This window comes from Cotesia typhae, unplaced genomic scaffold, assembly GCF_013202065.1.
Source record: "Cotesia typhae breed Kobodo isofemale line unplaced genomic scaffold, CoteBio_Ctyphae scaffold_70, whole genome shotgun sequence".
Taxonomy (NCBI): Eukaryota; Metazoa; Arthropoda; class Insecta; order Hymenoptera; family Braconidae; genus Cotesia; species Cotesia typhae.
This window is the reverse complement of record NW_027423780.1, coordinates 707375-722815: the sequence shown is the minus strand read 5'-3', so window position 1 is coordinate 722815 and position 15441 is coordinate 707375. Positions and strand designations below refer to the sequence as shown.

The window sequence follows — 15441 nt, the reverse complement described above, 5'->3', positions numbered from 1 at the left end:
AAGACATTCACTGCATATGAAATATCAGGGCGTGTTGCTCCTGCTAAGTACAACAAACTACCTACTGCTTCTCGATAAGGTATGTTAGCACTCGTTTCAGTCCCTCGTAACTGCTCGATGTCGCAATTTTCTTCCCTGAGTTTCCTTTCTCTATTTGCAACTTGAGTAGTCACCATAGGAGTTCTCTGAGGGTGCGATTTACTGAAATCAAATTTGTTAATTATTTTCTCAATGTAACGTTTTTGGCTAAGGGTCAATATCTTCTTTTCTTTGTCTCTCGTAATTGAAATCCCCAAGAATTCTTTTGGCTCTCCTAAGTCAGTCATTTTAAATTCACTCATCAATTTGTTTTTCACTTCGTTCAATCTGTACACGTAGTTACATGCAATTAAGATATCGTCTACATAGAGCAATAAAATCAGAAATTTCTTATTGTCACGCCAAGTAAATAAACACGGTTCATCGTTACAATTTTTCAAACCAATCTTTAGTGCTACCTCTGTGAACTTTTTGTTCCAGCTCTTAGAACTTATTTTCAAACCGTACAACGCTCGTTTAAGTTTATAAACTTTATTTTTCCTCTCGTTCGCGCTCATGTGAGTTCCTTTGGGAATCTCCATGAAGATTTCTTTGTCAATCATTCCATTAAGAAACGCTGTCTTAACATCTAGCTGGTATACTGTCAAGTCGTACTTATTTATTATTGCTAATACAGCTCGTACCAATGGTAATCGAGATACCGGTGCATATGTTTCTTTTAATTCGTAGACATTTCTGTCCTTGAATCCTCGAATAACTAGTCTAGCTTTAAATTTAAACGTGTTGTTATTATTTAATTTTCGTTTAAACACCCATCGCGAATCAATAATGTTTGCTCTCTTCCCGTTACACGTCGTTTTAGGTCTTTCGACGACTTCCCACACATCGTTTTCGATCATTGAATTTAGTTCGTCTTTAATTGCCTGTTTCCATTGATACGCTTCGTCAGTTTGCATTGCCTCCTCGTAAGAGACCGGATCCTCATTTATTTTAGCTAACAACGCGTGATATATCGCATCTTCCACATCGTCTCTGGTCTGGTCATATTTATTATTTAACCTAGTAGTAAATAATATTTTGTTTCCGCATTCACTGTCGTCAGTCTGTACAATGCTCGTTTTCGTATTTTCACTCATCGTGCAGTCACTTGTTTCGTTCTTATTATTACGCACCGGATGTTTACGCGGTCGTCCTCTCTTTCGTTTAATAGGAATTTCTCCTCCGTTTTTAATGATTCTTCACACTCGTTTTTATTATCTTGGAATTCTACGAACCATTTTTCTTTATCAATTTCAATTTCCTCAACCGGCCAGTCTTTTATATCAGATCGTTTCCATTTATCACCGTAAACCAACTTTTCATTAAATCTCACATCGCGACTTTCATAATATTTACCTTCCTCCGGTTTTAGGAATTGATATCCTGTAGGCGTATAACCTACAAGAATAACACGTCGTCCTTCAGCTCTGAATTTTGGTCCCGTCTTTCGTTGTACTTTAATATACGCCACGCAACCGAAACGTTTTATTTGGTTTATGTCAAAGTTATGATGAGGGGCAAATTTACTCATCGGTGTTATCATATTATTTGATTTGTGTGGGGTTCTATTATACGCGTAAACTGCAGCATTTAAGGCTAAGTCCCACATACTCTCCGGTAACCTCGCGTCGTACATGTATGACCTGACTTTCTTTTGGATAGTCTGATTAAAACGCTCAGATACACCATTGTGCTCTGGAGTATCAGGGCTAGAACATTGTAACTCAGCACCTAGTTTGTTTAAAACTTCACTCGTATAACCACCCGTAAATTATGTGCCTTGATCAGAGCGAAGATAGCATACTTTCGCATCACGGCCCAATAGGTTTCGTGCACTCCTTACAAACGCTTCAAAGCACAAGCCAGTGTCGTTTTTATTTTTCATAGGGTACGCCATTGCGAGTCTCGAAAAATCGTCAATGAAAACCGATATGAATCTATATCCCTTTGGATGAGTAGAGGGACTTATTGGTCCCATCGTATCCGAATGTATGACTTGTAAGGGTTCTGTCGCTCGTTTTCGCGTCGTGTTAAAGGGCAATTTGTTAAATTTCGCAATTCTACAAACTTCGCAATCCAAGATCGAGTCGTCAAATATCGTTTTTCGAAGTTCATTATTTTCAGGAAATTTCTTTTGTAATGCTTTAAGATAGTATACTGAGGCGTGCCCGAATCTAACATGCCAAAGTAGTGCTTTGCTGTTAGACTTTCTCTCGTCATTACTGTCGTTAAGTGGTGAGTCAACGTCTGTAATTTCAGTTATAGGCAACTCGTTAACATCGTGAAATTTTCGGTCCCAAATAGTTGTATCAAAGTTTGAGTTTTCATAAATTAATTTCTTCCCTGTTTTAAAACTTTGACCACCACTTTCATCAGCTTCCTCTCCTTCAATTTGTCTAATGTCGTCAGTCGTTTTGTCTTTACTCTCGGTTTCTACTTCGTTTTCACTCGGTTTCATTTGTTCAATACTATCAGTTATTTCTTCACTCGTTTTCTTTTCGTTAAAACACTCGTCAAAATTTCCTGTGTCTGAATTTAATCTTGAAATAATACTGTCATTCGCTGTCATTCTGTCTTTTGAAGAAATCTCCCGAGGTATATAGCCTATTCTATTAACATTCGTTTTGCTATTTCTAGTCCTATTAGCTACAATGTATTTATTAACAGTCTTGGACCCATTTTTACAAATGTTAGATTTGTTTTTGTTAATTACAAGCTCAATGATCCAATATGGTTTACTGTAAACACCCGTGATAAAAGACTCGTTAGAAATTGGATCAAAGATATCTATTTTCTCTCTATCTAAATAAATGCTTAACCCCATCTCGGCAAATTTCCTCAACGATAATAAATTATCTGAAAGCGCCCTAGCACAAATTACATTATCTATTTTCAAAATTTGGTTGTTTTCCAAAATTATCTCAATATCTCCTGACCCATCTGTTTTCAAGTCTGCTGAGGGATCATTATTTGCACATTTAATTGTTCCGTAATTTCTTTCGTCAAGGGTTTTGAAAACAATTTTGGAATTAGTAAGGTGTTCTGTTGCGCCTGAGTCTGCCAGAAATTTAGCAACTATTTTCCCTTGATCGTTTTCACTCTCACGCTCATTACCTAATCTTTTCATTCGTACCTTATCTTTGTTTGCAGTGTGTGTATGATAAATTTTTGGATTGAGACTAGCATCAAATAAAAATGACTTACCTTTAGCTGACTCCGTTCCTTTGGTATTTTCGTATTTATTCTGTTTATATTGGTTGGGATTTTTAAAACCACCACGCCCTTTGTTTGTCCAAAATCTTGGTTTTTTTGATTCAGCGTTTCCTGAATTGTCACTATTTTTCCTTTTGAGATACTGTCGTCTGTCATTAACCTGTTTAAAGCCACGTGAATTCTTAAAATAACCATACCTGCTCGTTTCACTCGTTTTCCCTTTGCCTCGTGGTCCATCTCGTTTCTGTCGTTCTATTCGTTTGGGACAATCATTGGCTTTGTGCGTAGTGAACTGGTTACACTCGTAGCATTTGTGTAATCCCGAACCTTTTCGAGGACACTCATAGCTATAATGACCCAAGTCTGAACATTCGTAACACCTCACCTTCGGATCCTTTGGGCCATTAAAGCTGCTCTCGTATCAACACTCCTTATCTGCTTCTTATTTGCTTCAGCCTGTATCAGAAACATTTTTAGACTTTCATAATCCAGGCCTTTGCCTGTAGCATTTTTAGAGACGAATTCTATTGATTGTACTTCCGGAACCGTGGCCATAATCGCGTTATAGAATGTATCACGTATCTCTTCGTCAGAAAGAGCTGTCGCACCCGTGACGTTTCCATAGTTACGAATAATCTCTTCGAATCTTTCGCAAAAATCCGATGACGTTTCTTTTTCAGGTGTATATTGTAGACTGTACAACTGCTTTCTGATCATTACCGTCGTTAAATTCGTTTCACATCTTTTTAGCTCTCTAATTTTATTTAATATTTCAACCGGACATTTAAGATGTACTACTTTAGAATGATAGTTTTGGTCAATTCTGTTTATCAAAATATCCCGTACTTTAAATTTATGTTTGTCAGTCGTTGTTTTATCAAAAACTCCGCTTGGTTTTACACTCGTATCTATTACATATAATAACTCGTTCGTTCGTAATTCTGAAGAGAGATAATCATAAAAATGTTCGAATTTAGTTTGAGCTGTTAATTTATAGTCACGTCGTGCACCCGAATCTTTAGTAATTATTTCGAATTTAATTGCTTCTTTCACATCGTCTACAATTTTATTTTTCTTGTCATCCTCTCGTTTTTCGTTGTTGTTTTTATGACCACTAAGTTCCCGTTGTACTAAATAAGTTACTCGTTTATCTAAATCAGAATTTAAATTACACCCGTCATTTTTTACCTGAGCCTGTACACACTCTTTTATTTGTTCCATGTTTCTTTCCATTTCACTCATTCTCTCGTTTATTTGGTCCTGGAACAAACATTGCTCGTTCTTTGATTTCGCAAACTCCTTCTGCACTCGTTCTAACCCTTTAATCGAGTTTACAGCGGTTGTGAGTAATTTAGTATGCTGTTGCATCATACTACTCATAGCTTGAAAACATGACTTCCAGTCCCCACTTATATCATTTGCCTGAGTTTCTTCTGTCTGAACAACTTTATTAGGAATGTTAGATTCAGATTTAGATTTCTCAGGAGTTTTGTTCGGAGGATTGACTCGTTTAAACTTTTTCAACGATAACTGAACCGGTTTTATATCAGTTATTTTAGGTAGACCTTTACCTGTTGTTTCAATTACTGCCTCGGTCGTTATCACTCTTCTCGTTCCACACTCCTCATTATCACTCGTCACATCATCGTCTTTAGCATTCGTTTTGATCTCATCGTCATCTCCGAGCAGTTCGTTCTCGTCAATCTCCTCACAAATTCGTTGGTTTAAAGTCCGAGGCAATACTGGTGTTTCATCCTTCCAGTTGCTCACCCACTCGACTAGGGCATTCCACTCGTCAATGGTTAGAAAAGATTTATCTGAAATAAATTAAAACAAAATTTTCTTTTTAATATTCTCTTATGCCATGGACTGTGTTCCTAACTCGGTTTGCTGAACACAAGCATCACCGAATTGAGACGAGTCTGCATGTATGTATCCGAACACAAGATAACATACGTCCAAACCCTAATCCCCTGCACAATAGGCCCGTGCACGGCACTGACCAAAGTACAGTTGATCCAACGAAATAATATTTCTTTGTTTAAGAGAAATATTATAGGTCTTTTTTTTTTTTTTTTTTTATAAAAAAACTGTCTCGAGGCTATTTTATTTTAATCGGGTGCGCACCCACCTGCTTTGTACTCAACCTCGGATTGAGTTTTAAGGATAACAATGTTTCCTTCAATTTTTACATTCACAATTTCATTAGGATGATTTTCATCCAGCTTAAATACATTCTGAAGTTTAGCTACGACGCACTCGAATACCAGGTTTTCATACATTTCGTTTACGTGATCACTTCCTGGTACTGTATATAAAAAAAAATTAATTTAATTTTTTTTTTTTTTTTTTTTTTTAAAAAAAAATTAATTAATAATAAAAAAAATTTTAACACATCATCATTCGTTTATTTCATTCTTTAGTATAGTGTAGATGCCGTTCGGGCGAGACGAGTTCCTTTTTTTTTTTGTTCTTTCGTTCGTTTTATTTTTATTTTATACACGTGTGAGAATGTATTTGGTTGGCCAACCTTTTCTCAGAAATCAACATAACGCTCGACTTGCTTCGATCAATAAAAGACTATTCTCTGTCTCACTCGCACTAATACACATCGTCTGTCTCTGTCTCTCTGCAGTCATCACTCGTCTATGAGCTCGGACTCTCGGTCTCCCGCCAATACGACATCACGCTACACAGTCACATCATTCTCTCTCTTTTTATTTTTATTTCGACTAGTCTACTTAAAATGTTACTCTCGATTTTATAAGCTTATATTTTAAGAAACGAACAATGACCATCAATTTTCCTTTTATTTAACTCTCGTTTTGATTTTTCTTTCACTCGTTTAGTCATTGTTCATGTTCTTAACATAAAATATAAAGATACTTGCGTGTCAAGTTCAAGTCGTTGTCCCCATCCACGGACGACATCGTCGTAATTCTTCGACTTTTCACTATTGTTCACTTTTCACAATTTTTATCAACAATACTTAATTTGCGCAGTGGAATCCTGCTGGGACCATAACCTGAGGGAAGGCTAGGGTTTTTGGATCTATTAAATAATACGCAAGTATTTATATTTAAAGAATACTAATTTATTATAATTATTAAGAAAAGATATGCGAGGCACTTCGTACAAAAGTAATCTCCAGAGTGAGGAGAAAGCGCGCCCCGGGCAACCAAGTGGGGGGGGGGGCCCTCTCCAAGACGCTGAGCGCGCCCAACGGCGGCTAATCAGGGAACTAAATATAGGCGGTATATCTAACACTTAATTATGCTACTTAAATTTTTGTTCTATTATTTATAAAATATACTGTTGAACTTTATAATTATTTTGCAAAATATTCTTCTCATTTAACAGATAATTTCAATAATCATAATTAATAATTAACTTTCAGGAATAAATGTAATTAGCCAATACTGTTATTTATTATTAAATTTAATTATTTAAAAATAAAAAAAAAAAAAGTAACGATGATTCGCAGGACGCGAACCTGAACCAGTTAGTTGGCAAGCGAGTAAAAGCAACCCGCGCTAACGGCTGGTTATCGGAAAGGAATCAAAGGTAAATGATAAACTGCGCTTGAGAAAAACCGGTTTACCCCTACAAATAACTAGTTTGGTTTATTTATTGGAATTGGGGTTGTTAAATTAACAATTACTACTAATTAATATTATTTGAGGATGAAAATAATTTTTATCAATGCCAGTTTGTTATTTTCAATTTATTTATTATTTTCATAAGAGTTAGCATGAAAGTACTTTAGGCATGTACTAGTACTTCTGACACACTTGTGGCGGCGCGACAGCTTGACACATTTCCCATCATGCATTGCAGGATTGGAATACCTTCTTATATATTATCTTACTCCATACCAGCGCACTTAACATTTCACTTTTTTTTTTTTTTTTGAGCTCTTCGAGCTCCAAAATATGATTTTTGTGTACTTTTGAGATCTCCGAGCTCTAAGAGAAAGCTGTTCTATGCTTTAGGGTTGTTCGAGCTTAAAAGTCTGATAGAAGTTTCATAGAACACAATTTTTTAAATTTTTAAACTGCAATAACTTTTAAATAAATTAAACGATTTTTTCGCGGCTTAAGTCGGACTTAAAATTTGATATAAATTATGAAAAAAAAAAAAAACGTTTTCAATTTTTTTCTATAACAATATCTCACAAATCAACATTTAAAAGTTATTCCAAATAAACCGCATTTAGAAAATTTTTCTTTCTTATTATTTTTGACATTTCATGAAATCTATCAGTCCGAATCGGTTCAAATTCACAGGAAATCTAAGTTTGAGGGAACCTTCTGTAACGCCGTTTGTTAGGTTTCGATCGAATTGATCATTGAAAAGTTATAAGCGGGTTATACTTACAGAAATGATATTTGCTCACTGAATTCTAGCCAGAAGTGTTTTATAAAAAAAAAAAAAATAATAAAAAAGTAAAAATTGTTTAAAATTTTATTTTACTTTCAGAATTTTTAACAAAACTAAATAAGTCGCAGGTGATAAGAAAAGAGAAAAAAAAATAAAAATCTTGAGATAGAAGAAGTAAAAAGAAGAGAAACATCAAAATTAAAAAAATGTTTACAAAAAAAAATAACGACGTTAAAAACAGAAAAAATAAAAATGAATTTAGTTAAAGAAGTTTCAGGAAAAAATATTAAATGGAAAGTAGTCAAGTAAATATAAATAAAAATGGAAAAAGAAAAAAAAATGTATAATTTAAATAATTGTTATGTGTTACTTCAAACATCTTTTCATAAAAATCATTAAAAAAAAAAAAAAAACAGCATCTTTTATTTCGTCAAAAAATTTAATAATCTTCCAATTCTACATCAAATATAATTACTTCATGAAAATTTGAACTGGATGAAACGAACGAACTGAATTGGACTTTAATAATAATTATTAGAACCTATCTACAGATTCGGTAGAATCTGGCGCCAAGTTCCGTTCAAAAATCCCGTTGCAAACGTAGCGCCAGACTACCGAATGTATTTACAGTAAGCAGAACGGTTTTTTGAGGTTGTATAATTTTATTTAATTATACGGTACTACTTTTCCTAAAATGATACATTAGAAATGTAAGTCAGACTCTATTTTATTGATATCAATTAATTATAATTAATTATAACATTGAATTCACTTAAAATTATTAAATTTTATCAGCACAAACTATAGTAAGCCCAGAAATTTCGATCCTGACTTTTTTTTCATGGAGAAAAGTCACCGCCACAGACTAGATAAAATAAAAATGTGTAGTAATCTTCCGATAGATACGCAACTACACTGAAAAAAGTTAATTCACAGCTTGCATTGACAACCACCAGAGTGCGCTGATATTATTGTTTTTACATATACTGTAGATGTAATAACGGAATAGCTCACTGAAGTTAGAACCCTAAATTTTTTTTTTAATTTTTAATTTTTTTTTTATCACGTCTTTAGCTTTTCGTTTGTTCTTTACTGTTCACTTTTAACATTTGTTTGTTCTCAATTTATTTATTTTGAAAATAATTCATTAGTAATATACCTTTAAGTTAGCCCCCGTATTGCATTTTTAATATTTTGGTAGCAATTTAGGTTATCAAACCTCTGTTTTTGATTGTTCATGTATATTTAACATTTGTTTCTACTTCAAATTGTTTAGTTGTTGTTTAATTAACATTTTTAATTAGCTGAATGTATGTATTCTAAATATTCGCACCGCGCATGCGTCAACATTACGTATAGACTTTTAGCGCGATCTTTTGAAAATTATAGTGACAAGCACATTTCATGTGTAAAAATTAAAAAATCTACAAGTGTAATTTTTTCGTGATTACCCTTTAATTAATTTATTTAATTTAAATAATTACAAAAAAATTGTTAGATGTCCGCCAATATCAATGTCATTAGGTACATAATTAATAACTAATAAATATTCATTTCATTTTGAATTTCTTAAAAATTTCGAAATAATTGTTAATTAATGCATGTATATTTTTTTATATTCATTAATGCTATTTTTCTGAATTCTACAAACTATTTTAAAAAAAAAAAATCCATAACAAATAACAAAAATTTTAATACTTTATCAAAATAAAACTTATTATAAAATTTTTAAAAACTACACGTTGCCTTTTTTCATGTGACCTCTATAATTTAAATTACAAGAATAATACACTTATACTCTAATCACTGTGCTCGTCACTATAATTTTGAAAAGACCGCGCTGAAAGTTTAAACGTAAAGTTGACGCATGCGCAGTGCAAATATTTAGAATACAAATATTCAGCTAACTAAAAATGTTAATTAAACAAAAAATAAAGAATTGATGCAATTACGTTTTTTTGAAGTTGCAAATTTTATTAAATTCTGCGGTCATTCTTTTTCTTAAATTTCTATTATAAGCGTGTAGTTCATATCTTATTTTCCTTATATTAATTAATTATATCCAATTATAACAATTAATCTGCTTAAAATCATTTAATTTAATCAGCATAAACTATAGCAACGCAAAAATTTCGATCCTGACTTTTTTTTGATGGGCAAAGTGATCTGCCACAGATTAAATAATTCGAGAATGCATAGTAATCCTCCGATAGATAGGACCACTATAGTTAAAAAAATATTCCGGAGCTTGCATCTACACTCGCCAGGGTGCACTGGAATTCTTTTTACATATACTGTAGCTTCATGTAAACTCCAATCTCGAAGGGATTCACACTCATATGTTATGTTTTAATGAACTAAGGTGATTCGCTTACAATTACCTTTTTATTTAATTGCTTTGATTCACTTTAAACTTTCAGCGAGCAAGTATAAATTAAATTAATAAATTCATATTGGATGTGCCTAAAAGTACGGCAAATGAACGAAACGGTTACTTACGTGTACGGAGCAATAGAAATTACCGGGAAATTCAAATTTTACTCAAAAACTTCGCTTGTGTACGGAGCCATATAATAATAATATTAAAGATAATACTGAAAATAATAATAATGGTAATATTTAATTGATGACAAAAATTTCAGCAATCATAATATTTATCTTTATTCTTATCAAGATTGTTATGAAATTATTAAGAATTGAATTATTAAAATCAAATTTACAATTTTCTTAATTACAAAACATTTTAAAGACCCTTAATTGTCTTCTAAAATTTATCTGAAATGGGAAGCTTCTAATTGATAATTTAGTTCATCAATATAAACTATTCTTCATTACATACTGATATCATTTCGTGAAATAAGTTTATATTTTATTATGGATGGTAAGTATTCTTGTTATCACAGAAATAAAAAATCAAAAATAAGAAATTATCTTTTTATTACAAAAATATAAAATTTAAAAACTTAAATTCAACTTTTTATTTTTTAATAGCAAAAGTGCTAGGGAAAAATTTTGTTATGAAAAAATGATTTTATTTTATAAATCAGAATTATTTCGGTTCAGACAACGTTGAATATAACTGTTTAAATTTAATTTTTTTATTCAAAAATATCTGCATAGAAATACTTCTTAACTAGAAACCTAATTCCCAATGTTTCATATTTTTGGACTACACTTAAAAATCAGTGTGATATTTTTAGTCGCTTTCAGATGTCACTACTTACGTTGTCAAATCATTTACTCGACAGCCGCTACATTGGTTTAAACCAGGGCCGTACATGTTATGTTTCTGCGTTTATGAATTATTATAATTTCGTTTTTATTTTCACTGCAATTCTAATTTTTTTATTTAATCTTTTATTGATCCGTTATAATATTTAGCCAGAAAAATAGTGGTTGCATAATTTAATTTTTATGCAAATATCGAAATAAGTTTATAAAAATAATTTAGTACGAAACTTATAGCAATTAAATCCACACCATTTTCGGTAAATAATTATATAAATAATAAAATATGATGTGACTTTTTGTATTTTTTATTTAAAATTTTAATTAAAATAAAACACTGTAAGTAACATTTATTCGAAAACTTTATCATATGTCGATGACACAAAAGTTATCCAACATTTTTAATTTTTTGATTTTATTTGTAATCATGTTGTTAGTACTAAAAAATAATTTTAAAAAATAGCACGTGTACGTTTTCAAATTTTTTACGGGTATAATTTTTTTTATGGTAATTTTTTTAGTAGAAAAAATTATGAAATCTTTCAGCTGTTGGTTAACTTAATTGTCATCATTTATCGTGTATTCTCAATTCAAATAACGCGGTAATCGCGTACGCCCAGATGGGAAAAAAATATATTCTTAATTAAACAAATTAATTAGCAGAAACTATAGCGGCCAAGATTTTTTGATATTGAACTTTTTCCGATGCCAAACCCAACCGCCATAGAAAAAGTAATAACACGACAGCTTATAGAAATTTCGACAGTAGATGAAATACTCGACTTATAAATCACTATATATATAAATGTCTTTCTTTATGTCCACTAATTAGCGTCGCAGTACTTCTACATTTAAATATCGTCTTACTGCACAGTTGCAGTCGTTAATGACTGTTACACACTAAATAATAAAATATGATAGTTTTTATTACTAATTGCTCATAGATAAGAAAATAATAAAAATATGCCGATGGCTATTTCGTCATTAAAGAATAAACTTATACTAGGAATTCAAATTGCGCGCGTACGCGCGCGCTTTAATCCTAACCAATAAGAAATCAGGGTCCATGTTTTCGATACTAAGCTAACTTCATTCTACCATTAATTTTAGTATATAGGATATTTTTTTAATCTTATTTTTTAAGTTTACTCCAGCATCAAATGAAATGTGAATAGGGTGCCAAGAAACACTTCTTAGCCGAACACTTTGTATACAAAGTGTCAAATTGTCTCTATATCTAGCCTGAATTAAGATAATTGAAAAACCGCTTACTGAAACCCAGCGATACAAAATGACCGCTGGTAAAATGACTTCTGGCAAAATAAGAAATAAATGTTTAACACAAAATTTTTGACGCAATGACGCAAAATATTTTACTGTGTATTTCTTGAGTAAAATAATAATTAAAATAATTTTTATAAAATCATATGAATTATCATTTATTTATTTTTATTTAAGACAAAATAAAAAACACGCAGTTCTGCATAAAGCCGCAACAAAATAATCGACCAAAATGTTGCGGGTTTTTCGATAAGTGACTACGGAGAGATAACGAGCGCTGCTAACACTCAATCAGGCTTGCAATTGTAAATGGTTTTGTTTTATAATAATCGTAATCGCAATATAATTATCGTTCTGTAGTTATTATTATTTATCACAGTGTTTTTTATGCTCAATTTTTTTGTTTGAATTATGAAAATCACGTTTTAATCAAAAACATGATTTTCAGGCGAGAGTAGAGCATACCTGCGCACTTCGCGCTCGAGGCATGCAATAATAATAATAATAATAATAATAATAATAATAATAAATATTATTATTGTTATTACTATTATATAATATAGAGTAAGGTTTAAATAGACCGCGCAATGAATAAAAATATCGCGCATGCGCAGTAAGAACCTTTTTGAAAATTACATATGTGTGTGCAGTTATAGTAAAAAAGAAATTCAAAAAATTATAAAAGAAAATTCGATCAAAAAAACGTTTTCTCGTAATTGAACAAAGAATATTCATTAAAGATTGAAAAAAATCCCGTAGATATAATTATATTAAGAGCTATGTCTGTTTAAAATTTTAAAACTATTTTTTTAAGAACAAACAACGAACAAACGATAAATTTGCCGGGTCTATCACGAACAAATGCAGAACAAATGATTTAACAAAAAGAGTTTAAAAATGTATTCATTTCTACTAACTTAAAGAGCTCTCTGCTGTATTATTACTTAAAAACCAAACTCAGCCCCCGAAAGATTTAGTGCATAATGACGTCATCCAATGTGAAATGATTAACTGTCAGTCACTTTTTTTAATAATGACATAATAATGACAACAGGTGCCGCGGTTAACAGATTATGATTATGACATTTTTTCTCAGTGACGCCATTGTTATTATTATTATTTCTTTTCATTTAATATATTGGCGGATTGCGGTCACATGTAAGTACTTTTTATTTACGTAATTAATCTTAATAATATAATTTAAATATTTTTACTAACAATATAGTAATAAAAAAAAATAGATAAATTAGTTCCATATATCAAATAATATCAAATAATTAAATTTTAATAGTGGAACTTATTCCTGTTTGTTTTCGATTACTTTACATTACGGTTAGGTTTTTATTTTCAATTATTATGTTTACGTAAAATTATTGAGTTTCTCAAATTTCATTCGCGTTATAAATAGAATAATAATGTGTGATTTTCCTTCTATTACAGCTTAATATCCAACACAATGGCCAGTGACAGAGGTAAATAAGCAAAAAAAAAAAAATAAAAAAAAGTAAAATGATGAAAAACACATATTAATTTAATTAAATTTATTTATTTCAGAAGAATTCAATCGAAATCTCGAGGCGGCGCGAGAAGCAGCGCAGCGTGCTGCTGATCATTATTATTTATTGGTCCAACAGATGAACGGTCAACATTCATCTGTTGAACGAATAAATAATATCAATCAGCAGCCACTGTCCGAAATGCAGCTGATTCGGCTACCACCGCCGCCACCACCAGCTGAAGTACACCAGCCGCAGCAACAAAATCAGCCGCAACAACAACAACAGCAGCAACAACAACAACAGCAACAACAACAGCAGCAGCAACAACAACAGCAGCCGCAACAACAACAGCAGCCGCAACAACAACAGCAGCCGCAACAACAACAGCAGCCGCAGCAACAACAGCAGCCGCAACAACAACAGCAGCCGCAACAACAACAGCAGCCGCAACAACAACAGCAGCCGCAACAACAACAGCAGCCGCAACAACAGCAGCAGCAGCCGCAACAACAACAACAGCAGCAACAACAACAACAGCAGCAACAACAACAACCGCAGCAACAACAACAGCAGCTGTCACTGTTGCCGGAAATGCCACAACAGCCGCCCCAAACTACTCGTATGTTTTTTTATTAAGAATTCACATTAAACATTATTAAATTAAATTTTCCAATTCAAACATAAATAATAATTAATTTCTATCTTTACAGCCCGCCATCTTTCAGCTGGAAAACAGCGAGAGTTAAAGCATGGGGAGGCAGGAAAAGGCGTGGCTGGGCAAATCGGCGAGGACAAGGGCGTGGTCAGGGTCGACCATACCCCAGGGGGCGGGGAAACCGTCCTATCATTAATTATTATTATTAAAAATAATTATATTTATTAATATAATAATTATTAATAATATTTATATTTTTGCCCTCCGGGCGAAAAGTGGTAACTTTCATCCCGTTGCGCTAAACAAAGTTGCCGCTTTCTGCCTTTGTCGGACAAAATTTAGTATATTACACCCCTTGGGAAGGAAAATAAGAAAAGCCTCAGATCCCATGTAATTGTTAGCCGAGGCGAAGCTGAGGTCAACAAACATGTGATCTGAGGTTTTCTTTTTACTTCCTAAGGGGTGTATACTATTTTTTTGTCCGACGAAGGCGGAAAGCGGCAACTTTGTTTAGCGCAGCGAGACGAAAGTTGCCACTTTCCGCCCGGAGGGCAAAATAGTATATTACACACCGAGGGAAGTAAAGTAAGAAATGTCTCAGATCACATGTAATTGTTGGTCGAGGCGAAGCCGAGGTCAACAAACATGTGATCTGAGGTTTTCTTTTTTACTTCCTAAGGGCTGTATACTATTTTTTTTTTTGTCAACGAAGGCGGAAAGTGGCAACTTTTTTACCGCAGTGGGATGAAAGTTGCCACTTTCCGCCAGGAGGGCGAAAAAATAGTATACAGCCCTTAAGAAGTAAAAAAAAACTTCAGATCACATATTTGTTGATCTGTGCTCCGCCTCGGCCAACAACACATGTGTTCTAAGGCTTTTCTTATTTTCCTCACCAAGGAGTGTAATATACTATTATAAATATAATTATTATTGATGATAATTATATAATAAATTTAATCATCACTACTACTACTACTACAACTATTATTATTATTATTATTATCATTATTATTATCATTATCATTATGATTATTATTATTATTAATATAACTATCATTTGCATTATTATTATTATTATTATTATTATTATTATTATTATAACATAAT

At 32.3% G+C, this 15441-nt stretch overlaps 1 protein-coding gene across 1 annotated transcript; it reads right to left on the bottom strand.

The window, feature by feature from the left end:
* Positions 1 to 23: 23 nt before the first annotated feature.
* Positions 24 to 5930, bottom strand: LOC141537159 (uncharacterized). Its single transcript, XM_074258004.1, is given in 5 exon segments — positions 24 to 201; positions 3283 to 3690; positions 3693 to 5108; positions 5423 to 5599; positions 5888 to 5930. Coding segments are annotated over 5 exon segments (2076 nt in total). The 3' UTR covers positions 24 to 169.
* Between the last annotated feature and the right edge of the window lie 9511 nt (positions 5931 to 15441).